The sequence below is a fragment of the Scophthalmus maximus genome, chromosome 21, assembly GCF_022379125.1.
Source record: "Scophthalmus maximus strain ysfricsl-2021 chromosome 21, ASM2237912v1, whole genome shotgun sequence".
Taxonomy (NCBI): Eukaryota; Metazoa; Chordata; class Actinopteri; order Pleuronectiformes; family Scophthalmidae; genus Scophthalmus; species Scophthalmus maximus.
Genome location: NC_061535.1, coordinates 3962501 through 3988596, shown reverse-complemented (window position 1 = coordinate 3988596; position 26096 = coordinate 3962501). Strand labels below are relative to the sequence as shown.

Sequence of the window (26096 nt, the reverse complement as noted above, 5' to 3'; positions counted from 1 at the left end):
GCTACACATGCTCAAAACAACCACGCATATGATATGTAACATTTGATTTCCAGGGGATGGGTTCTGTAGCTTCCGGGTAAATGTCCAAACAATTAAAAACGTTACTTTGACCGCGTGAACTCTGGCGGTTCGTGGGCTTCAACGTGTCTGAGAGACATGTAGTGGAAGACATGTGTGAGAGCGAGGGCTGGTGTTTCAATGCGAGAACCATTCAAAAAATGCACAGATCCCCTCACAGGAATCTGTCCCCAAACAAAGTGAAACTGCTCAGGGCCCGCCCACTGCGCCCTAACTCTTATTGAGTTATGGTGTGAAATTAAGCCCAGCAGATACATTAAGCCCAGCAGATGTCCAAATGTCTCCCTATGTCTTTGTAGTGGGTCTTATTGGTCGTGGCAGTTATGAAACAAATTAGGAATGCCATGCAGCCGAAAAATACTTTGGGCTTACGCGTCCTGAGGACCGAAAGATTACACGGTAAGGCCGTTTACGCCGATGTGGGATTGGATGCACATGTTCCCTTCTGGAGTTGAGGTTTGCATAGTTGTTCCCTAGAAGTGATGAGTGTTAAATATAAACCAATATTAATTATTTTTCTTTTGATTTACAGTGTACAATCGTAATCGGCGGCGTGTATCATAAGAGACGTCTCGTAAAAGCCATTGGATTGATCCCACATGTGAACCATTTTTTCCCACCCCAGCAAGTAAACAGATGCTGAATGCTCTAACTTGAATAGATTAGAATCTGATCACCTTATACTGACTGGGTCTATTGTATGTATTGCTGGATTTGTAATAAAAAATCCAGCAAAATATTTTAGCATTGGGTATCGCTGTTCTCAAATCTTTCCTTCTACAAATACAATACATATAAAATCATTTGTCTCTCTGATTTGTTATTCTCTACCTCGAATTGGCCATATGAGATGCAGAGGACCCCTTTCCGCTCATACCATCTGATGCACTTCAAACAAAGCAGCATTGTCCCCGTCTTAGTCACTCTGACACCGTCTAATTTAGACAAAGTGGGAAAAAAAGCAAGCAAACAAAGAGCGTGATGTCTCCAATAAATATTAATTCACCACAGAACAAAGGAACTGATAACGTGCCCCCCCCATGCAAAAGGGCATTTACATTCAGATGCAGGCTCTTTTGTTCACACATTAGAGGACCCAATGTCCATAATGAACACTTTTAAAAAACAACACCAACAGAGCCTCAGTCCATCAACTCCTGATGGAGAGAAAATAGAGAAATATCCAGCAGTATGAGCTTCTCCGGACAGACAGCGGTGTCAGTGCTCGTAAGGTTGACTTTTTTTTCTATGCGGCCATGTTGGATGAATGCTGAGAGTTTTGATAACGATGAGCCTGCAGAGGAGGCCTCCTTTGTGAAATGGTGTTTGTGACACTGCATTAATCAGTCTATTTAACTCTCTCTCCCTCCCTCCCTCATTTAGTCTTCTGCAAAGAGAATGATTGCATTTATAATATTGATTCATGAATATTTCATCCGAAGAGAAACCAAGCTTAGGGTCAGATTTAGTTTAAATCTAGCTCACGGTATCCAGTGTCTGGATCAGAAATTTCAAAATAGAATTAGCGGCGTTTCAGGGTTTGGTAACCTCGTGTGTCATCATCGAACTATGTCTGAACCTCGCATGAGAGGGATTAATGTTGTTTTTAAAAAAAATGTAATCTTGATGGGCCTGCATGTTGTTCTATCGGTATACGTGTGAGCAAGGAAGTTTTATCATTACATTTGAGTCTCAGAGCTAAGCAATAATTTGTCTGAATGATAAACCCAGAACTTAAACCTAGACATTCTGATGAATACCTTTTGCTTTTTTGCAAAACGTTAGACTATAAAAAAAAACGTTTCCTATGTTGCGACCAAATCAAATTAGTAAAACAGGGATTACGTATCTCCCTGTTCTGCGACTTAAATTATGTGATAATTCATAAGAGGCACAAACTGGAGTGATGCATGAGTACATGTGTGTCTGTGTGTTATCTATCATGTTAATGTGTGTCACCTCTCTCACCTCTGCAGGACCTGACTACGTGAAACAGCAGTTTAAGGAGCCCGTGGAGATTAAAGAGGTCCCTGTAGAAAAGAAAGACAAATCCCCGAGAGATTCTCCTCACTTTTACCGCAAAGGCACAACGCCCCCCCACTCCCCGGTGACCAGTATTGGAGCCACACCTCCCCCCTCGCCCCACTCCAGCAAGAAGAAAGGTCATCTTGCCAACAGCACTGGCCGCAAAACCAGCAAAGAGGAAAAGCCGTCCCGCAAGACGAGCAAAGAAGAGAAGTCAAGTCACAAGAGCAGCAAGGATGAGCGGTCTAACAGGAAGCTGAGTAAAGAGGAGAGGGTGACCGTCACTGACGGCCCCAAAAGTTCTCATGTGCACATCGAGGCTCCACCTAAACCAGCTAAGGTTCAGCAGCCTACCCCGGCATCTGCTCCCCCTCCACAGCCCCCGGCAATTCCAGTCAACGGCGAACTCCACACAGAGTACCACAGTTACTATGTCAAGACCCCTACAAGGATCCCTCCACCCCCGGACCCCGAAGAGGATCCAGAGGAAGAGCCTAGTGCCCTGGCCCTGGCACGTATGCCCCCACAGCCCCCTAAGTCCTATAGCACCCCCACTCCTAAGCCAGCCTCCATACGGGACGGCAAGAGCGACCAGAAACTCAGGAAGCAGGATTCCCTGAAGCCAAAGAGCCTCACAGACGCAAAGAAAAGCAGTATGGAGATTGCAGATAACGCAGAAGAAACTGTAAGTATCAAGGGGGGAAAGGTTTTTGAAAAAATTTGGGGGGGGGGTATAGGACCATTGGTTTTCTTCCTGATAAGAGGCTGGATATCACTCTCGTCTTTGTCCAGTAAATATCTGCCTACCAGCACCTCCGTAATTCAGCAATGAACACATTATATCTTGTGTTTTTACTAAATGTTTAAAAAATGTGTGTTATGTGTAAAAAGAATATGTAAAACATCAAATTGTTTGTCTAATGTTGGCTCCAGCTCCACATTTACTGTAAAGACAAGAGAGTGGTATAAGTCTTCTCTTTCGTCACAGTGTATAATCCAAAGTGTCAATATATTCTAACGGTTATTAATAACTGTGCTTTGTGAACAGAGACACATGCAGCACAGGTCATGTTGTTTTTATTGTAATTTGATATCTGATCTTTGTCATAATTTTATTTTTTTACAGGGTCCTAACTCGATCCTTGTTGCTATGGTAATGCTGTTGAATATTGGCCTTGCGATTATATTTGTCCATTTTCTGACATGATGATGCTGTTTCTCTGGTAAGTTCCCTTTATTGTCTTTACACGTTCATTTGTTTCTGAGAAGGTGCATCTGCCCACTTTTTTACTCATGCCTTGTGTGTCTGAGATATGACAATCTTTTATGTTGCAGTGAAGCCATGGCAACAAGGGCAGTTGCATCGCCGGCCTTGAGAAATGAAAATGGCGCCAGTGAGACACAGGGGTGGCCGTAGGTTTTTGGGAGTCAGCGCGGCACTGAAGAGAGTCGGGAGGAAGGCATCACTAACACCAACCTGTTATGGGCCTTCTTTAGGTCCAGCCCCGCGAATTAGCACTCCTTTGGTTTCTCTAAAAAGCTGAGGTGAAATGTTGTGTCTAGTGAGATATAAGAAAACAATGAAAAAAAAAAAAGTAGAAAAATGCAACCATACATACACAGTCTGAAAAAAAAAAAAAGTTATCGAAACCCACTCGTGTGCCGTCCCGATCACTTGGTCTCCGTAGCCCGCTGCCTTGACAGAGATAGCTGACGGACGGGCTGACGGACCTTGCTGGAGCGGAAGAGTGTGGAGATGCACTTTTAGATGACGGGAGCAAACAGCTGCCTTTCTATTTTGCCATCTGACGTTTTGATGGGGAGCTGTGAGCCCGGCGACCCGGAGCAGGCGATGAGAACAGTCGTTCGGAGGGCTTTCTGGGCTTCACACTACTCTCGCAGCAGAAACACTGGGCACGGCCGTTGCCAGCAGTCGGTGCTTGCACGGTCACTAGCCAGTCTTACTCGGTTAACCCAATTGTTTGCCGCAGCTTTCCCCGAGATCCGTCCACTGTTACCCAGGACACACTGCTGCGAAACGGTCCCTGTGCATGGTACAGTTTTAACATTTGTTTGTTTTCTGTTCTACTGTAGCTTCTTTGGTTCATCGTGATTCTCTGAATGTTGGTTACCTGCAGTCATGCGCTTGTAGTTGAAAAGGTAAAATTCCTCATCTCAGAATGAGTAAATCAATTTATTTTCCCTTTTTGTTTTGAAGATTTCTAACAGCTGAGTTGTAATTTGACATTACACATTCATGTTACTGAACGTGCAATATGTTTTTTAGGTTGTTTTTTTCAAAAGAAAGCTACTCTATTTTGCCAAAACAGAGGGTGGTATTATTATAAAAGAAAATCCTATATGTTCCATTTATTGAGTCTAAATCTCTCAATTTGAACATGCTTGACTGGAGAAAGTGTTGATGACCAGCTGGCATTGTGTTGAGAAAGGAGGTTGAGATTGAAGTAGCAAATGTCTTACGTTATTTATTGAATCGGAAGGAAAATTGCCTAATGCCTAGACCACTTTGCTTGAATTCCTTCATTCTACACTTTGCTTTCATTGTTTTATTGTAGTTACCACTTAGTTGCAAAGATGCATTTCACGCAACTGCTGCCGTCGGCCCAGCAGCGCCTCCACGCACGCTTATGAGACTGGATGAGGACAGTCTCGTGGATGGTTGAAGGTGAACTTATTCAGGTCGAGGCCATGGGGAATGTGGCGCCAGGGGGAAGGAGAGATGCCTTTAAAAGTCTTTAGCAGTACGACTGTTTACCTTGGGGGGAAAAGATGATGAAATGGGGGAGGGAAAGAGATAACCATCCTTGTCTTAACTTTGTTGTGTGGGGGGATACTCTTGACTGTTGTCATCACTTCAATCGTGTATTTAACTCGCTTCATCGTAGCCATCTGTAGTCTTCGTTGCGGGTATGGCATGAGTTTCTTTGATTTTAAAAGTGGTTATTTATATGGTTGACATTTACTGTCATCACTACCAAGATTGATTATTTATTCATCGTTCAAATGATGTTTGTGAACACCAGTGATCATAAAGAAATAGCTTTTAATAGGGCTAATGGGTATCTTTGCTGCAGTACAGCTTTCCTGTCACAAAAAGAGCAGCACATTACATCTGGAGAATGCTTCCGCCAGTAAGATGTTTGCAAACTGTCCATATAACTACTGGAAAACTACTGAAAATCTATACAATAAAAGCAGACCAAGAAAATAAATTTACGGAACGACATGAAATTCTTCTCCCTTCTTTGCCCTCTTTTTCTTTCTTCTCCCCTGTCTTCATACAAATACGGTGAGGACCGTAGTTTCGGAGGGTTTAACAGAACAAGGTGTTTATGGGATATTTTTTTGAAATGCAACATTGCATGTTGGAGACATTTATATATAGATTATTATATACTATTTGTAAGGATTTTTACAGAGCACAATCCAGAATCTGGTATGAGTTGGTATTTTTCTAACAATTTGCACACCTGTATTTTGACAATGAATATAACCTGTTTGTAATTGGTAACGTAATGCACATATGATAATGTTTGACAGTGGAAAAAAATACTTTATTTCTAATTGGTTGTACTGTACGTACCATTTGGGGATATGAAAGGCAGATGTAATTGTTTGAGTATTTTAGGGCAAAATGAGGAACTGCGGGAGACTTTTGATATCTCAAGGTTCATGTTACCCCACTGATTTGTGCAAAGTCTTTGGAGATCAAGTTATGTGTATAACAATAAAGATGTTATGCCTTGTTAAAATGAAATATGGTTTATTTTCTTTTTTTTCCTTTTACACCGGAGACTTCACCACCAGAAGTCATAATTTCATTTGTTGAGTAATACACCGCAGCATGTGCTACACAACGTTATTCCACAAAGCCTCTCATTATGGAACATACATCTGCACTGACATGACCTCTACAGATGGATTTGAACTGATGGATGCACGGGTTTTCACTTGTCTTACAAGAATGTTTTTCAAATTCCAGTCTCATGTTCACTTCTATGTATCTGCTAGGCTTCGTCGTCTCATCTGCGCTCAGCCCCCCCCCGGAGCAACGGTGGCCTTGCTGTGACCTTCTCATAATGAGTGCAGGGGGCGGGGGGGGGCATGAAATCAAAGTATCCTTGTCGGGGTCTCACGTTAGCAGTGCGAGCGCAGGAAGGTGCCCCGGTTTGTCTTGGGTCAGTTTGTACTGTTTCCACCGTGATGTGTTACACCAGCGGCGGCACCTGCCAGCAGTCAGCAACGCCATGTCATACACTAGCCGTGCCCTCTGCCCCGACGCCAGCAGAACCTGCGGGGAGCTGTATCACCTCACAGCAAATTTATTGGACTAGCAGTAACATTCACTTTTACATTGGTTTAGTGTAAAAAGCATACGGAAGAGGGCCTACATTAAATATGTTGACCTTGCAGTTTTAAAATTATCACATGCCATTGTGGTATTGGAAAGGAATATTCCGGATAGTGTATAATCCTGGCACAGAAAACCCATATGTGAAGCCGAACTTGTCAGTAATAGTATAGAATATCTCTGTTACTATTCTGATATGGCAAAGCAATGCTGGACAAGATTTGGTTGCATGCGGTCCTGGACAAATATAAACCCAAACCTTATAAGTGTGTCCTACGCTCTTAGAGGCCATTTGACAAATTCTAGTGACAGCTACAGTTTTTGACCATGGTGAAAGATCTCAGACAATTTGGTTCATATTCACAAAAGGTGGGTGCACTGTCAGAGTACGTGTATTGGTTTACTTCAGGAGGATTGTGGACTACAACAAAACTGTAAACCCCTGGTGTGTATTTGTCATGTATTTGATTTAGAATTCGCACTGGTTCTTGACCTCTTGAAGGATTCCCACCCACCGTCAGATGAACTTACCAGCCACTTGATGTTGATTTTCAAGTTCAACTGAGATTTACATGGGTGAAACACAGCGGGAAAATGGAAATGCTGATTACTGATTAAAGCCTATACTTACTTCAGTTTGGATATTCAGTGATTTCTCTTCTCTTTTAAAACTGCATTTTGAATTTATCTATCGTTGTTGATGCATTTAATGTTGTTTTCATTTAACCGATTAATCGACAGTTGTAATACATAATGCTTAATTTAATTTTCCATTTAAATATCAGTTAATTAAATAATTGTTTAATATTTTAAATCAATATCTGTTTGATCCTGTTTTCTATTTTCCAATGTGATAGCAATGAGCAGAATGGTTTATAACTTTTTTCCATTACACTCAACTGCCCAAATTTTGCATCTCCTTCAATTGTTATAATTTATGATTTGTTTACAAAGTATTCATTATTAAAAGTATTCTTTTTTGAAAATATGAGGGTGACAATATAGTGTCAAAAATATTGTTGTCCTTTTCAGGCCAACCTAGATCACTGAGGGAAATTGTTTTTGGCGATATTTGGTTATTAACCCTCAATTTAGCATTCATGAAAAGTATAGCAAATATTACATTTTTCAGCATTTATCAATATATTGGTCACAACTACTATTCAATACTTACCATACAAAATGCATTCTTAACTTGTAGACACACAGGTAATTAAGAATTAAAAACATAACAGTTTTTGTAGTTTTTGTTATATATAAAAAAGTATCTTCCTTTGTTTCAAACTGGACAGTAAATGATTTTTCTTTTTATCATTAATAAGATTACATATGATTACAAAGCACAAAGTTTTTTATGTGTATATTTCACTTCCCTCTCTGAGTCCAAGCCTCCTCCTTCTGTCTAAAATGCAGCTTGGTTGTGCTTCTAAAATTGGATTAAGGCTAGTAAGCAGCGAGGGGATATCAGTGGCCGCCGTTTTTCAAAATTGTTGCTAAGACATCAGTATTGAGCAGATCCCCTTTCCATGCCTCGCATAGCTAGCTTAGCTTAGCATCACTCCATCTGTTATATTTACACTAACAAATCTCCGTTATGAAGCCACAAACCTATCACTCTGTCATCTAAAGTAAACCATCGTCTGCGACTTATAATTCAAACACGCTGCACCTTCTATTTTTGTCGCATGCTAATGTTCCCGCAAGCGGGGCAAGCTTGTGGACGACTCCAAAAACAAACACATTACTAACTTATGTGCAATTTAAGACTGTTTTTTATTCTGTTTATCCAGTGACATTTGATTTATTAAAGGTTTAACGTAGCACTTTGTATGGGTGTGAGTCACCATAGTTCAGACAAGCAAGGGCCCCATTAGCATTAGCCTCCAGCTATTGGCAGTAAACGATTGTCAAATCCACTTAAATGTCTGTCATGTTGCTGGAAGCGTTCGTCGTATTCGGAGTAACGGCAATAAACTAACGCTGTTCATTGAAAAAATAAGCAAGAAAATCTTATAAAGAACACATTTAGAATACACTATTTTCTTTCTTGCAGATGTTGGGCGGCTTTGACTCATCATTGTATTGTGTGCTGCTAATGACTGGGTCGGAATAATGAAGAGTGACTCATAGTGCATTGCGTCACTACTACTACAACAGTCATTTTCCACAACATTTATAATAAAATAAAGTAAAGTCTGCCATTACCACGATTTACCATGATGACACATTTGACACAGTTTGATTAACAGCTCTGCTACCTTATCTTACCTTATTTAAAAAAGTACCTGATTTAAAGAGTCCACCACTGTCTTGAGGTCTACGTCAGGATATCGAATGACATGATGACCCCGCTTTTTTTTGTCAGCTGACATTATGTGAGCACATTTGTAATTCTAGTGATCGGCCATGGGCTGTAATGGAACCCCTGAAGAATTTAATGATTGAACCATTTGTCAGACACTTTGTTTATCCTGGAATCTCACATGACAGGTGTGTGTGCATCACAAATATGATGGCAATTTATGCGTTGTTGTTTATGTAGTAGCAAATTTTCTTGATGAGGTGGGTACATTGCTTTTAGCAATGAAAAGTGCTGTTGTGTGTTTTGACGTTATTGGAAATAGATGTTTACTATACATTATACTACATATAATGATTTAACCTTTCATCCAATCATCCAGTGTGACGCGTGATGGGGTGAGGCTCCTCTCCAGCAGTGGCTCTTGAGATCGCAGGGTGCTCTGTAGCTCGCTGCAGGCAAAAGGGACAATACCCTCGGATTCGTTGTGACAAGCCTTACCCTCCTTTCAGAGAAGAAATGCAAAAGACATTCCTCCCCCATCTTTCCATATCATGACTAAAAAAATTTGACCTGGTTTCCTTCAGCGCTTCATTAACAAAGCCATTGTGCTCTTCATAAACGATCCAATGTGTTGACATTTGACCAGCTTTCTTTAATCGTGAGCAAAAGGGTAGAAAACAGTTCATGGAACAGGTGAACATGACTACTGTGTGCTCATATGCTATCCTACAAAGAATGTAAGCCATGCCTAATATGTCCTATATGTCAAACAATCACAAAAATTCATTTACACTAACAAGCAGAGTGATGGGCCTTTCTTGCAAGTTAACTCTAGTCGATTGTTGCCAGAAGGACCTGTGTGTGTGTGTGTGTGTGTGTGTGTGTGTGTGTGTGTGTGTGTGTGTGTGTGTGTGTGTGTGCGTGCGTGTGTGTGTGTGTTGAGGAAGCCTTGTTCTAAGGGCCCACAGCAGCCTCCCCAAAATAGAGCAGAGAGCAGCTGCAGCGGGGTGGGTTGTATCAGAGGGACATCAAAGCGGTCGCTGTCACCCGCCCGCTATGATCATGAGCACTAATGGTGTAATGGGGGACTGGAAGGTCAGTGATTGTTTTTGGTTGCGTGTGTGCGTGTGCGTTTGAGAGTCAACAGGCAAACACGGGCAGTCGCCAGGCGGGAGGCTACACGGGAACTTTCTGGAACACAAACTGACAGCATTGCTAAACCTGGCGTGTCACCTCTGCAGAAGTCTCCAGTGACAACCACTTAGACTCAACTGACCAGGCCAGTCTGGAGTAATTGTTCCATGTGTCCCACTTTGGGTTCAGTTGTAGATGCCTAAAATCTGTGTAAGTGAACAAAAGTGTAAAGCGTGGGGGGGGGGGGGGGGGCCTTGAGGGACATTACAATCCTTCAGAAAGCACCTCTGGGGCAAACGGGCACAATTTACAGGCACACTCAGTAATCTGCCCTTAGTATCACAGCTCAGATATCCCTGCGTCAATTTGGCGGCCTCCGATTTCGACAGTCATCACTTTTCCGACATGAAAGAACTCCGAACCTGACCGTGACCACGGAGCGTGTGCCCTCTTCTCCACTGCCTCTGACCTGTGACCCCTTTTACCTCGTAGAAGAGACTTTAAGAGCTCGAGTGGTTTTGTGTCGGTCCAGACAGCAGACTCCATGATTTTGAGTTTGGAAGACTTGGGTTCTCTAGATGGCCCTGCAGGCTTCTAACACAGTACAAACAAGGTGAATGCTATATAATGTTCTTTCAGACTTTTGAAATAAATATAATGAACATATGCTTAATTGATTGTTTTTCACCAATGAACGTACATGTGGTGCAGGGAGCATGCACTCTCTCTCTCTCTCTCTCTCTCTCTCTGTCTTTCTCTCGCTCTCTCGCTCTCTCATTCTTTCTTGAATCCAGATTTATGGGTCCTGCAAAATGTGTCCAACATGTCCAATCAGCACCTGCTCTCGCTCATCACAAGCAGGGGAGACAGTCAGGGAAGTTAACCCGCAACACAGGCGCCCTCTACAGGTTAAACAGAACAATATGTTATTATTTTTTTTAAAGGCCCATACACCTAGTGGTTAATAGATAACTTGGAGACAACCAATCTCAACTCTTAATTCATATTAAAAAATAAAATCCACCCTCTCTAAACTTATTTTTCAGAAACTGCACCCACTGTGAAGTAAAAAGTAAGCACTTTGTGTTTATAACAGACTTTTTGTGTCCTTGGGAAATAAAAGAAGGACGTTGACCAAAGCAATTAGATTTTTTTTACGTCTACTGGGCTGGACAGTACACTATTCAAAATAGGTAAACATGATACAGGTACATGTGACTACTGTAGGCAAGAAGAAAAAATTCGGCATCTAATGCTCCACTGTCAAAAAAAATGACGAAGAAAGAAGGTATCTCATTAAAACCTCTGAAAGATAAAGGTGCAGATTAATCTAATAGATATTCTACAACAAAAAATGAAATAAATGTTATTAAATCGTATTCCAGTGTCTTAGACAAACTAATGTAATTGAGAGGATATGTTTATTTTATTATTTTTTTTCATTTTGAATTTAGTAAATAATAGCGATGCCGAGCCACGCTCCATACCAGCCGGTGGCGATAATGCACCAATTTATTGTTTGTCAACCTCCAAAAAGAACTCACAAAGGAGAAGAAGAGCATAGAAGAAGACACGCCCTCCTCTTTGGGGCGTCACGGACAGACGTCACTACAAACTGCTTCCGGGTAACAGCAGGCTGGTGGCTACAGTTAGCTGAAACACAATCTCCACTCCACATTCTACTGCAGAGTGGTAAGAAGCGACGTTACTGTGCTTTTACACGCCGTCGTGCGTCGCACTCTTTGTCCGGTTTGAGCTCTAAAACGCCGAAAAGCGGACAAAAGAAATAACATCGTTTTGTTTAGCGACGCGTTTGCTCGCTAGCCGACGCGCTGCTAACGCGGACGGCTGCGTATTAATGACACATCGAGTTATGGAGCTCCGTTCGTGTTCATCTAGGTTCATTTCAAAGAAAGCTGCCGCGTGGTACATCCGTGGTGGCCTTCATGTTCAATCCGGCGTTACGTTAAACGTTTCACGGAAGCTGCAAAAAAATCTTTTTGAAAATTCAAGGCCCTCGCTAACTATAAGCTTTTCTCAGACGTCACTGCTTCAGCCATTGTCCAGTGTTGGCGACTTCAATTGTTTATTAGGAAGGCTTGTCATTTTTCTATGTTCCCTTTCCAGGATTGGCAGAAATCCCGGGACAGAATGGGTGAGTGATCGCCTGACGATTTCATCCTGTGCCTACTTGGAAAATCCTGTTTGTCGATTTATGAAATATTTGTTCACACCAGAGAAAGCGTGCGCGCTCATTTTCACAGGTTTTACATTTGTTAACGTGTCTCTTCAGTGTTAAAATGCCTGTAGCAACCTCCGCCGTGGCAACTGTTCCGTGTGGCCCCGAGGCATCTGGCTCGCACCTGTTTGAGATTTGCCAATTTCTGTCGCTTCGCAGACGGCGAAGAAAGAACCTACGGCGGCTGTGAAGGGCCAGATGCCATGTACGTGAAGCTGATCTCTTCAGATGGGCACGAATTCATAGTGAAAAGAGAACACGCCTTGACCTCTGGGACTATCAAAGCCATGCTGAGTGGGCCAGGTGAGGATTCAGGCAATTTACATGAAATCAAAAAAAAAAAAGCCACTAGTACACAGGCAGAATGTTAACTATCAAACACGCGGCCATACAAAAACATCAATGTTTGAGTTTTTAAAAACATTCTCATTTGACATCGAAGGGTGTATTTTGCCGGCATGATGTCACTTGTGATTTATATGTTGGGGAGAAAACAGGTTTGCTGACACAAAACTAAGACTTAGAAGAATTGGAAAAGATTGTTGTATAGCATGCTATTTTTTTTAACTCATTAGTGCTGCTTAGATGCAGTCCCGACTGGTCGTATTAGGGCAGGTACACATTTCCCTCCTCAAGCTCTGAGTTTGAAATGAAGTAATGGATAATACATTTAAGTGCCATGTCTCTGCTTTAATTTGGGTAGGGTTTACGTAAGTATAAACATATCTGTGTGGTAGATATAGCCCTTTAAACATAACATGCCCCAAATATTAGTGGTTCAAAAGTAATCGCACACTAAATGTTTCTTGGGCAGTGGTGTTTCGTTCACTGTTCGTTCATGCACCAGAAACGCTCGCGAGTGGCTCCGGTTTGACTTGAGATTTCAGAGTTGCCATTTAAGCTTTAATCAGACACGAACCCCCGACACTGTCCGCAGAGTTATGTCCGCACATTCTCCAGAGCTCTCAGTTCCCACATGACCGTCCAAGTCTGCAAATGCGGCTGATAATCTCCAGAGCATTCTGTGGCATATGGGTAGAGCTGCAGGAGGCTCCGATAACTGCGCAAAGCAGTGTTGACAGTCACCAAAACACACACTGGAGATTCTCCTGTTGTATTCTCAAATGGTCTCGCTTGGACATTATCTGGAGATTATACTCAGGGGGGCTGGCAGGGGAAACTCTGGAGAACATTTGCCTTGTCACATACAGCCCCTCCAGAGAAGTTTGGGACAATGTCTCGACTTAGGTGCTTGTCTGAAAGCAGCTTCAGCAGCAGTTGGGTACTCTGAAATGGCAGGTGTTTACAGGAAAACTATAAAACAACCGGGTAGACCAAGGAGCACATGTCTTCAGTGGATAAGCAGCAAATATTTGTATGGTGCAGAAAAAAACCTAAATTATATTACTGAACAGCATTTTTAAAAACTAACCATCCAAAGGAAATGCTTGAAATATTTCATTGTTACTGTCCAAATACCTACTCAACTGTAGATGTGATTCTTCTGTAAACTCTGAATATCCACGGTTGACCAGATTAATATCCGAGTGGCCACCTTTGAAACATATTGTGTATCAGTATGGTTTTATTTTGATTAAATCTTTTTTACTCACTTGTCGGCATTTCTACTGTTAAAATATTCACGTCCCCAATATCACACTGGGATCCAGTACAACTGCTTGCCCCAGTGTTACTGCTCTACATCCTATGAGACGATATGTAGGTTGCAGGTTGTGTATAAAATGGTGGTGATGCTTTGCTTGCTCACTAACTTGAGATTTAGCAAGAGATTGAACCTGCTGTAGTTTAAGAGCTGAAGGTATTGGTGTTTAATTTCAAGATGGATAAGACTTTATTGGGAAATTCAGTTGTTACAGCAGCAGCAAGAGTCCAAGGCATCAGGGAAGAGGTACCTGCCTGTCCAGTTGGTGGCACTGCTCCCTCCATACAGTGTTTATTACCTCCTATTAAACATTAGCTATAGAACCATTTCTAATCCTTTAGTGATAACTGCCATGGTCTTTTTCTTTTTTTCTTTTCTTTTTTGTCAGTCACACATTAGAATCAATCTGTTTAATGGCTTCTTCCAGGACAGGCTATTCATGTTTTTTTTTTTTCATAAATTGTATGTTTGTTTGCTTTTAACATTGCATGTGTCGTTATTTCTACTGATGACACCTACTGTTCCCCGCCATCTTGCAGGTCAGTTTGCTGAGAATGAAACCAATGAGGTGAACTTCAGGGAGATTCCGTCTCACGTCTTGTCCAAGGTCTGCATGTATTTCACCTACAAGGTCCGTTACACCAACAGCTCCACGGAGATCCCTGAATTCCCCATCGCCCCGGAGATCGCACTGGAACTGCTCATGGCTGCAAACTTTTTGGATTGCTAAAGTTACAAAGATGACGTAGAAGCTTGAAACATTTTTGGATATTTTTTTTGTTTTAATATTTAACCTGTTTTGCCATGTACACCATATGAAACATGAATGAGTCTATAACAATGAGAAGTGTTGGTTCTTTTGCACCTGGCTTTCTGTTCGAATTTTATTAGTAATAAATAATGTTTTAATAAAATTAAAGAATATGAAAGGCTGCATCCCTTTCCCTAGAATGTGATAAATGTTTCACCATGCCCCAGAAAACATTCTCCATCTCCATCTTAATAAAAGACCTGTTTGGTGAGCACTGTGTTTGCACTTTCTACCTTGTTCCATATGAAGTACACCTGACTAAATACCACCTTTAGCTGTTGCTTCATACTTAAATAACAAGGGTATCTGGTATCTCTCAACCATTACCGGGCAGCCTGTTTAAATAAACTGCAGGGTGCTTTGATCATCCATTTGGAATGATATCAATGGAAATTATGCAAAAGAAAAACAAGATTATATTTCTTCCAGCTCCTTCGACGACCAAGCGTCAGACGTGACGATGCCCAGTTCTCTTCTGTTTGAAGGTCACGTAAAACATGCGTAGGAGGATTTGTTTTGTGGTTGCGCTTCTTTAGTCGAACCATGAGTCAACTAGTAAAAGATGCTTCTGATTTATTTATTTATTTTACCAACAAGGCAAAGTGGTAGTCAATAATGTGGGTGTTATGACTCATGACTTATCAACACTAATACATTTAGTTCTGATGGGGAGGTTTATGAATAGCAAGATGTTTCTGCTGTACTGTTGTATTTTTACACAGAAAATAATGATGTAATGACCACTCAAATGCCAAGTACAAACTGATGGACATTACCTCATAATTTTAAATAAATGCTGCTGTTTTGAACATACATACAGTAAGAAACTTTGAACATTTTCATTGTGGTTGCAATTTCCTGCATGATATACCACAATGTCTTTATAGTGACTGTGAAGGGCCCGTTTTCAGCTATTATCTGGCTAACGTGTCAGCCATATCAAGTGCGAGCGCATATCACATCTCCGTTAACAGTGGCTGCAGAGTGAAGGTTGCTTGTTAGTTTTTTTCACAGGAAACCTTAGGAGGCTTAGCCGAATTACTATTCAGTAAAATAAAAATGTTCTCATCTTTGCTGACAGATAAATGAAGATGCTTCCTGTGTTTTAAATGGCTTGTCCTTTGGTGTGCAGAGAAACTTAAGAGGGATCGGGTTTTAATTTGAAATGCGATACCTTTGTGGGTTTCTGAGATCACAGCTGGGGGGCCGCGCAACGTCACAGCACCCGCAGTCTAACACTATCCGTTCCAAATCTCAAACTGCACAATCACTCCATTTTATTTGTATCTTTATATTGCACAACAGCTACATTGCACTTTATTTCTCACTGTATATAGTATTTGCTATGTATATAATATATCTATTTAGTTTTCTGTTTTTTGTTCTTATTTTAGGTCCTATTACAGTTTCCCCTTTGTGCTGCTACACGTCTGTGCTGCTGTCAATTTTTTTATTTCTCCTTCAGGGGATCAATAAAGGTACATCCTATCTTACCTTATCTCATCCTTTTATTAAACGGAGCTGTAGACGACAGAATCAAGGAGACTCCTTGCAATATCGTTCCAGATATACAGAGGAATTGAAAAACCGTTTGTCTCGGACCCAAAGTGCAATAGTACAACAAAACAAAAAATAATATAAGTAATATATACAATAAATAAATTTAAATAATGCAGAACTAAGATTAAGGCAAAACCACAGTATAGAAAAGTTAAAGAAATTGAAAATGTGCAATAAAAAGGAAATACTGCACAGTATGTGTAATGTATAGGAAACTAAATAAATAGAATCAATTGAAAATGTGCAATATAAAGGACATAGAGTGCAGAGTGAATGTAATAAATGTATCACGTCACTTAAATATAGGGTTAACTAGTAGGTTTCTAAATTCAAAGTGAAAACATTTGAATAACTAAAAGACAAAAATGACTAATTAATCATTCTTTATTTATTTGTTCCTCTTTTGTGTGTGAAATGTATTTGTAGAAATTGGTAAGGGGTCCGTTAACGAATAGTCCTGCATCTGCCGGTGCACTCTGCCGGATTGTTTTCTTTCTGTCAAAAACAACTTCTCGCGTCACGTGACCGCCTGACGTCCCCTCTCCACTACTGTGCGCGGATGCAGGAGGAGGGTGGGGGGTTCCATCATGGCGTCGATGCAGGTAAGCGCACAATTGACAGCGAGCGCGTTATTTACAATGCACCTCGCCGTCACTGTCGTCTTTCCCCCGGCTGGTTCGTTGACCGCTCGCTTTTGCAAACGCGTGTGTGTCCGAAGCCGCGCGGTGACATCAAAGCGAAAAGCGCCGCCATTTGTCCGGAAGTGTTCAGCGTTAGCGCCGGGGTCCCTGCTAGCAACACAACTAGCCCATCACCAGAAGCAGCAGCAGCAGCAGCAGAAGCAGCAGCAGCAGCGAATCAGGGCTAACACGGAGGACAGCTTCCCTTTTTCTTCTTTTTTTAATTTTTTTTTTTAACAAACGTGTCTTTTCGCGGCAACAACGCGGCCGACACGTCACAGACTGTGGCGTTATAACTTGCATAAGTGAATTCTATTGTTAACCGTGTTGTGGCCGCCGCTTAGCTTGAACGGTGACGTTAGCTACCTAGCTAACGACGCGGTGCGCAGATTGAGCAGCTGCGGTTTCCCCTCGAGCCGAACAGGTGCGTCGGTGTTCAGTGTCGGAACAGCCACCAAGCTCCACGAGCGATGACCGCGGTTTGTTGCTCTTTTGTTTCTTTCTTCAAACTTATCGTGTTTTCCTCTTGTCACATAAGCGTCTGTTTTAAAACACAAGGTGAAGGCGTCAACTGAGCCAGGGCGGAGTTTGTGGTTTAGGAACACGTTAGCCACATCCGAGCCGTCGTTTAATGACACACACGGACCCAATTTATATTCTGAGGTGCTTTGGGTTGGAATATATTTGTGAAATAACGTGTGATCACAATATTCTACTGTGCAGATGCTCATTTAGATTTTATTTGACCTCCTCTGCTGTCTCTTTATTGTGGGTTATGAGTTGTCGTTATGTATCTCATCCCAAACACGTTGTGTCCAACACAGAAAAGGCTACAAAAGGAGTTATTAGCCCTGCAAAATGATCCACCCCCTGGAATGACGCTCAACGAAAAAAGTGTACAGAACACCATCACGCAGTAAGTGTGTTGTTTTGTTTTCACATTTCAGGTGATTCACGTGTTCCACCTTGACTATCCTCTACACCCACATTAGTCATTGTGAGAAGGGTTTGTTGTCTATGAATAAACACAAAACCCCCCACGTGGCCCCGGTTCATCGCTGTGAGAGATCAGCGTGGCGAGCGTAAGGGCTGACTGTTGTAGCAGCACCGGTCCGGAGGTGTTGCACCACACAAAGCTCTTGTAGCTTCAGCGGCGACCGCTGAGGGGAATGATCGGGGTCATTCGAGCGACTGGCAGCCCTGGCCCCTCAGTGGAGTGTCTCTAATGCACTCGTGTCACTATTCATCCTCATGAAATATTTAATGGTTGGCATGCAGGAGTTGGACTAGCGCATCAAGGAACAGGGGCTGCTTCGCTGACCTTTCTGTCTGGCGCGTCTTGGCGTTCGTTGCCTTAAAGTCCCACGAGTGCTCTGGTCGCAAGTGTGAGTCAAATTGTGTCCGGTGAGCAGCGACGACGTGGAGTCGTCGTCCTGTAAGTGGATTCAAAGATAGTGTAGAAGCTTAAAACATTGTAGGATATACATTTTTCGTTCTGCCATGTATGCCAGGTGAAACATGAACGAGAATATAACACTGAGATATTCTTTTTTGCACCTGGTTTTCTGTTTGAATTTTATTAGTGTTAAGAATGTTGTTTTGATAAAATAATAGGATATGAAAGGCTGCATCCCTTTTCTGAGAATCTGATTAATGTGCCCCCCGCCCCAGAAAACTCTCTTCATCTCCACCCGCTTAAAGGACCTGTTTGGTGAGCACTGTGTTGGCACTTATTTCCTTGTTCCATGTGAAGTACGTCTGACTTTAAATAGCACTTTCACCAGAATGTTGCTTCATACTTGAGTTGGGCCTGGGTAGCAAGGAACAGACCTTTCTGTCTGGGGTCTCTTGGCCCATGAACACTGTGGCAACACTGAGTCAAACTGCGTCTGATGAGCAACGATGATGTGGAGTTGTCGTCCTTTAAATAGATTCTAGACATTTAAACGTCTTTCATTGACTTTCACTTTTGAAAGTCGCTCCTCTTGTCATGCTGATCAGAAAGTCTTTAGGTCACGTTGCTCGGATCTCGGGACATTTTAAAGAGACTACACATGTCAGTGCTTTTGGTTAGTTTAACACAATCTCGTATGCATGTAGTGGAAGATCCATTACGTTGACATCTCTCTCATTACGTAACAATGACCAGGTCAGACGGATGAATGTGTTTTGTTGCATATCTGTCAAGTCTCCTAACCAGTTCGGCTGGCTTCTGCATCCCAAAGTCTGTGATGGTATGTATGGGTGTGGCTTTCAGTGTCATCTCGGATGACGTTAGGTCTCTTCATAGTGGGTTGGCTTTCTCTCCGAGTGATCGACGGTAGTGGGCATTTCTTTAGTCTTATTTTAAAGGTACAAATAGTTTGTTCCTGCTTGACGTTCAAGCTAGCCTTATCTTAAAAGCCTCACTTGCGACAATGCAGTGTGTGTCACAGTGAAAAGTATGTTTTTTGTGCTTTTGTTTGTATAGCACACTGTCTTTCGGTTCTGTATCATTTTAATACAATGTTGTTGATGTATGTGTGGTGCAGAAGCTTTAGATTCATAGTGGAAATATTCAATCATTTCAAAACGAGGAAACTGCAGCTTTAAAGTCTTTCATACGTGGTCCCACTTTTTCCCCCTCACCATCACTGAATGACTCTGTGTTATCTTTGTTGACTGGATCATATAATCGCCAGGCCATAGGGAATTTGAGCAAGTTGAGCACAGTGTCCTTAGAGTCCTCGCCTGTGTTCAGCGGGGGTTGCATCAGGTGTAACTCAGCATCAGCATGTACAGTGACGCTGCCTCCCTCTAAGCTTTCCTTTTTTTCCTGGAGAGAATCAGAGCATTTTTCAGACTCTCTGACCATTGAACCCTCTAAAGGTGAAGTTTGAAAGAGGACTGAGCTCGTACTGTATGTCGGCCTAAATGATCATGTGCCCCGGGCTGTATTTGAAAGGGACATAAGGCCTGAACAACAGCCACAAGTCACTTCAGTGTCCTATCTGCACTGCTCGTCTGAAAGAAATTAGGTCAGAGATTGTGATGCTGCCATCACCGTTCCTTCTCCCTCTCCTCTGAGTTTTCTACTGTGAGCAGGCATCCCCACCCCAATAATTGTTCTGCTCCGGACTTTAATATCTGGCTTGTTTGCCACTGACGTTGCATCCAACCCCTGAGTGAGAGTGAGAAAGTCGCCTGTCCGGATCAAGCCCCCCCGTGATTGCAGTCAACTGCTTTTCTGAGCAGGACATCAAATCCCTCGCAGCTCAGTCAGCACAGTTCTGTCGCCAGAAGCCAAAATAGATTTGGTCCACTGGATCAATAGGGTATCACGTTATTGCTAATCCGCTGTCATAACCTCGCTGAATATTGAATGTCCCTGGAATGAGTCAGTCTAAAATCTGTTGATTACACACTCACTTACAGCATTACAGCAGCTCATATTTTCTAATTCCCTTTTAACGGTAGTGAGATGTGAACTGTTAAAGTTCTTCAGCTCATGTTGCCAGTTTACTCAATCTTGTTATGTTATTACATGTTCTTGTCAATCTATCATAAACACACACTACAGTCAAGGCTGAGGAGAATGTCAATAGTTATGCAGGACTTTGGTCATAAACCAAAGTATTGAACTTAAACATTTGTAAAGATAAAAGTAATGTTGATCTGTTGGTGGCGTTTGGGGAAAAGTCCTTATCAACATCAGTAGATGGGACGGACCAGATTTCAGGGCATTCCATCCCATAGTGGTTGAGATATTTCAAAGCAACATTGCCATCCCCTAGAGCAAGGTTGCTAGCATGGCTAAAAAAAGAACCAAGTAACCATTACAGAGTCACTGCTGTGTGTTGCATTAATCATCTTCCTCCCAGAGCACAGTAACAGTGAGGGTTTGTTGTTAAAGATAGTGTAATAAAAACAATATATATAGAAGATTTTGCAACATCTCTCATTTGATCTTTTCAAACCTCTGGCTTATTCGGTAATTGTAAGTTTCAGAAAAACTGTGAAATAGATGCAGCATTTTAAATGAAAGCCTTTGGGTGGGGGGAATCCTGATTTTTATCTAATGGAGTCAACAGCTGAACATTCTTTTAAATGTTTGGACACTCCCTCTGTTTTGGCTCAGGGTTTGGTAATTTGTATACATTTTTGCTCCTTTTAGTTAAATAAAAATGTTTACCTTTTTAATGTTGTGTCTTCCTTTCAGGTGGATCGTAGATATGGAGGGAGCAACTGGCACACTGTACGAAGGAGAGAAATTTCAGTTGCTTTTCAAATTTAGTAGTCGATATCCTTTTGATTCACCTCAGGTAAGCAGAAGTTGCTTTGCAGCCCTCTCTGTGTGTGTACGTGTGTGCGCTTGTGTGTGTCCTGTTCCTCATTTTGAAAATCACAATGTGAGTGCTGCTTATTTACCACGTGTCTTCAGGACCTAGAAACTCCTTACTGTTCTGACTGTGCTGTAGGCTTTCCGTACTGAACATGAGACTATGCTGAGCAGAGACCACTGCGGCTATAAATGAAAGCTGTGGGACAAAACCAGAATCATAAAGTCAGCAAACTGACTGTTGTGTCCATTATACAGCAATATCTAATATCCACTGGTCCTACCAGACCAAGTGAAGCTGTACCAACAAAGCTCCTGTGTATCAAATCGAGCAAAAGTGCGTTTTGTTCCTCAGGAGTACTAATTTCAATTTTTAAGTGGAAGTATTTCTTTATTTGTTAAATAGCCTGGCTTTAATGTCCAGATTAATCTATTAATCTATTCTGGGTTCGGTCTGAGAAAGAAATTCACTAGAGCGGTTCCCAGCAAATCCATACGCTGTTTTGATGGTGTAGTGTGCAGAGGTGCCGTTTTTTCCCCAAACAAAGTCAAAAACTGAAGACCTGTGTAAATCATCCACTACTGAATATCCACTGTACGGAGTTCCTGCAATAATCACAACACACTGGCTCTAGAGTTGTTGATGTAGTGAATCTGGGCTTTTCAACAGCGGAGCCAGGAATCAATGACAGACACCGGTACAGACCTGCCCACTTTTGAAGGGATTAGTTTAACTCAACAATCTTGTTTCACTCATCAGGAGCCTCCCTGTCTAAAAATAGAGAATGAGGCGGTGCAGGCACATTAAGATGAACTCAGCTACTCAGCTACTAAAGGCTATTGAAGTGGTCCTCTGGACTCCTCTGGGGGCCCCCGAGTGAACTTTGGTGTAAACCACTGACTGCGCTGCATTATTGGTTGTGTGAGGAGCTGTAGACGTTATTTTATATTACACAAATGTGAAGTTTTGGGAGCATGTGTACTACATTTTGGAAGACACCCACTCCTGTAGCGATTTCTCTTATTGTCATGGAAACCCACCCCAAAACATTAGGGGACAAACACATTAAGCAATTGAATATGCAGCAAAGCTGTCGTTTCACTGTATGAACGACATGAAGGCTGCAAATTAACAACCATATCCAATATTGATTAATTTGCTGATTTGGGATATTAGTTGATTAAAATGAGAGGGAAAGGTGAAATTAAGTTCATCAGTGTTCCCTGATGAAATGACGTCTTTAAATCTGTTGTTTGATTATCCATATCCATATTCACTATACAGTCATATAAAACACAAATTACTGATAAAGTTTCTGTTTGTCAAGTCAGTAATAATTTCAGTGTTCTCAGTATATTTTTTAAATGATTGTGTGTTTGTAGGGGGTTCCTAAGTGTTACAGTGAAAATATTCAAATGTGCTGCACGCAATTCGGGAGATGCAGCCAAGAAATGAGACAAAACAGTGACTGTAATATGACATTGAGATTGGAAAGCAACATGCAGATCATCCACTGTGCCTGTTTCAATGCTGCTGCTCGTATCGCTGAACTTTGTGTGCACCAGACATTCTGGTAAATGTTTTTAAGTCTCTGCAAGCTGGAAATTTGTCTTGACGTCCCGAGTGTAGCGCCATCTTTACTGTTTTCTCCTATCTGTAACACTCATCCTGTCACCCCCCACCCCCACCCGCCCTCCAGCCCTGTGGAGTGAAGCCTGCACTCTCCTGTGAGGCCATGTCTGGTGCCAGGCCGCCTCAACCCATTGTTATCCTTCATTACCCCTTTTACACGTTCTCTTCTCTCCAGTTTAGCGTCACAATCTTGAGTTCCCCTCCTCTCGTCAAACTCACTGTATTTCTGTGTTTCGCCCTGAGTCTTCCGCCCCTTTTAATGGCTAAAAATCCCCCGATCCTTTTTTTAATTTTTTTTTTATCAAGCACTTCTCCTCTCCCCTTCCCCCCCTCTTTCAGCCCTACCCGGCCCCTCTGTCCTAATCCCAAAGCCTCATGTCGCTGTAGAGGGCTAAGCCTGAGCTTAAACAGCAAGTGTCATTATTTTCCATCGTTGGTGAACTCAACTTTTTTCCTGGCTCTCTAGGTTGTCTCTTTGATCACCCAAATGTTCTCAATTCAGCATTAAAGTGAATTAATTATGACACATTCAGTGACCGATCTTTTTGTCTGTCTTTGTCTCACTGTTGCAGGTTATGTTCACAGGAGAAAATATACCTGTCCACCCCCATGTGTATAGCAACGGTCACATCTGTTTATCTATTCTAACAGAGGATTGGTCGCCGGCCCTCTCGGTGCAATCAGTTTGTCTTAGCATTATTAGCATGTTGTCCAGCTGCAAAGAAAAGGTACGGGTGCGACTATGTTCAGTTATGTCTACACTTTCATGAAAATGATACGTTTTTTATTGTTGAATCTAAATGCTGGCTCCTTTTTGTTTTTCCTACCAGAGACGACCGCCTGATAATTCCTTTTATGTAAGAACGTGTAACAAAAATCCAAAGAAGACAAAATGGTGGTATCATGGTGAGTGTTTTCTTTTTCGGTTTTTGGGGGAACACAAGTATTTATGTCATTAAAGGATGTCATTAAATTAAACTATTTTTCTTTTGCATTCACAGATGATACATGCTAATGTACAAACTTTGTAATAATATTAGAAGAAAGAAGTCCTACTGACCTACGTAAAAAGCACTTTTTAATCATTCAGTCTCTGAACTCTGACCTTTGACTGGAACAGGGGGCACCACGCGCTGGAGGCTCACGACTGCATTTCCCCCATCGGGCAGTTGGATGCATGCTTTAGTCGGTTGTTATATAGAGAATAAAAATAAATGACAGTTTAGATGCACCCAAGGAGGATTGTTTTTTGGGCGAAACGGTGGTAATGCAGCCTGCGAGCAGGCAAGGTGGATTTGTAGTGAGATAATTATGATTCCTGTTTTAAGATTATTATCGTTACTTTTTAGTTTTTTTGTGTGGGTGCATTTTTAAGGTCCTCGTGTTGTGCAATAATAACTGATGGATGCATGCTTGGGCCTGCAAAGAGAAATCCAAATCGAATCGTTTTCTGGAAGGGATGGGAACATCATAACCCCAAGGAAATGCTTCATCCGTTTTTGATTTGTTTTGTTTTAAAAATATATATATTATTATATGCACTGTGAAAGTATCGACGTTGAAAAGGCACTATTAGTTCATTATTCCCATCATGCAGTTGTACTGTAAGCAGTCCTCCATATATTTATCAGGTTGAACGGTTTTAGTTTGTAACCACTGTATCAAGAGTACACAAGGTTTTTTCTTCTTCATCTTCCAACTTTGAGACCTGGTTGCACTTCTTCCTGCTGTTGGACAGAATGTCAGTACGGGAACGTATACGACGATATGAATCGATCAGTCAGTCAGTGAGTTTGCATCTCCTCATAAAACTGGGCTGAACTTGCGTTGCGTTCACTCGTCCAGCCTCGAAGATGTGCAGCGGGCCTCTCTTCCATTTGAAAGAATGTCTGGAAGAGATCATTGTCGTAATATCTGTTTTTTATTTTTAATTTTTTTAACTCATGCTTTAATCTTCTAAAATGTTTGATTTTTAACTGTCTTCAGTTCTTTATTTTGTACTGTTTTTTCAACTAGCCGATACCTTGAAAAGGGCGGGGGGCGGGTGTGTGTTTTGACTGGTCAGTACTTTTTGGTTTAATTTTTGTATTTGAAATTTAATTTAAGAAAATCTTTGTTTCATCTCCAGAACGGTAATGAATGATGAAAAAGGAAGAGTCTGTCTAGGAGTCGTGATCATAATGAGGCTTTTGTGATTCCCCCTGGTCAGAGTTTTGGCTCAGGTACTTTTTTCAATAAAGAGATCACCTCTAAAAAAGATTCCCATCAGATATTTTGAATTTAAACTATATTTTCACCAAAAGAGACTGTTATGTTGTAAACTTCTAACATTTAAACAACATTGTATATACGTCTTTCAATTGTTGGATGATGTGAAAGAAATTAGCAGAGGATGCATTTGCTTCATAGCAGAATGATTATAGGAGTGCTCTATTTTATTGGACGCTAGTCTGCATCTTTTGCTAATTAGGATGTGTACAGTCAGCAACAAATACTACTGTTGGTTAAGAAAAAAGTTTAGTAGTTTTACAGTGGGGGTGCATGCAATTTTTAAACCCTACTTTTTTTTATTGGCACCAGACATTGTGACAACTTTTAGTCTTTCCATAACTTGGGTAATGGTTTACGGGATTGGATATAACTAACCTCCAGAGGCGTTTGGTCATTTAAGGCTGTAATCACTCCATTCCTAAAGATATGTTTTTGTCGCGATTCAGTCAGAGATACTTGAATTTTCCATCATGGGTTGTTTGGGTTGTGTTCGCTTTTTCCCCCCCAAGGTCTAGCTGAGTTGCTTGAATGAATGTGATTGATCTCTATACTGTAGAGGAGATTACCACAGCACACCGCTATCTCAAAACTATATTGAGAACTTAGAAGTCATCTATTTAACCAATGATTTTTGAAAGAAAAAAAAGAAGATATTATTAACCCTAATTGTAATGGTCCTTGACTGCTGTCATCGCGCTTTGAGGACGAACGTGATTGTGTCGTTGCCGTCACAACAGCGATGGTGCGGGGACAGAAAGCCTCCACACAGTCAGCAGTGGAACAGCAGAGTGCTGAAGAACTTGCGAGTGAATATGTTACAAGGGTGAATCATGTGACATGATTTTTCTTTTCTTTTCCTTTTTAATGTGGTTTGAACTCTTAGCTTGCAGGTTGTCGTGAGTGATCAATACTAATGAGGGTGTGTTATTTATATTTGAAAATTTGTTCTGGGATGTGCAAGCTCCATGTAATAGGTGCCTGTTCGTTTTCATAATCAATAATAAAAGCAA

General features: G+C 41.6%; 3 protein-coding genes across 5 annotated transcripts in view; all 3 read left to right on the top strand.

Moving 5' to 3' along the window:
* Positions 1-5881, top strand: part of jph1a (junctophilin 1a) — a 28470-nt gene extending 22589 nt beyond the window's left edge. For both annotated transcript variants that reach the window (XM_035619534.2, XM_035619535.2), the window contains 3 exons: positions 2055-2788; positions 3230-3326; positions 3439-5881. In XM_035619534.2, the coding sequence (XP_035475427.1) occupies positions 2055-2788; positions 3230-3310 (815 nt within the window). In that variant the 3' untranslated portion in view covers positions 3311-3326; positions 3439-5881. The remainder of the gene's footprint in view (positions 1-2054; positions 2789-3229; positions 3327-3438) is intronic.
* A 5582-nt stretch (positions 5882-11463) lies between these two features.
* On the top strand, positions 11464-14835 carry eloca (elongin C paralog a). Its single transcript, XM_035619144.2, has 4 exons — positions 11464-11603; positions 12039-12066; positions 12310-12453; positions 14353-14835. Exons 2-4 carry the CDS (start codon positions 12063-12065, stop codon positions 14541-14543), a joined length of 339 nt encoding a protein of 112 aa, XP_035475037.1. The 5' UTR covers positions 11464-11603; positions 12039-12062; the 3' UTR covers positions 14544-14835.
* Positions 14836-16644: 1809 nt separating this feature from the next.
* ube2wb (ubiquitin conjugating enzyme E2 Wb) overlaps positions 16645-26096 on the top strand; it is a 9470-nt gene continuing 18 nt past the window's right edge. Inside the window, exons 1-6 of one of the 2 annotated variants that reach the window (XM_035619142.2) lie at positions 16645-16786; positions 17689-17780; positions 21063-21165; positions 23388-23543; positions 23646-23721; positions 23817-26096. The exon at positions 23817-26096 is cut by the window's right edge and continues 18 nt beyond it. In XM_035619142.2, coding sequence (XP_035475035.1) covers positions 16772-16786; positions 17689-17780; positions 21063-21165; positions 23388-23543; positions 23646-23721; positions 23817-23830 — 456 coding nt within the window. In that variant the 5' untranslated portion in view covers positions 16645-16771 and the 3' untranslated portion in view covers positions 23831-26096. Of the gene's footprint in view, positions 16787-16881; positions 17344-17688; positions 17781-21062; positions 21166-23387; positions 23544-23645; positions 23722-23816 lie in introns of those variants that run through there. The other variant, XM_035619143.2, reaches the window with a different exon arrangement.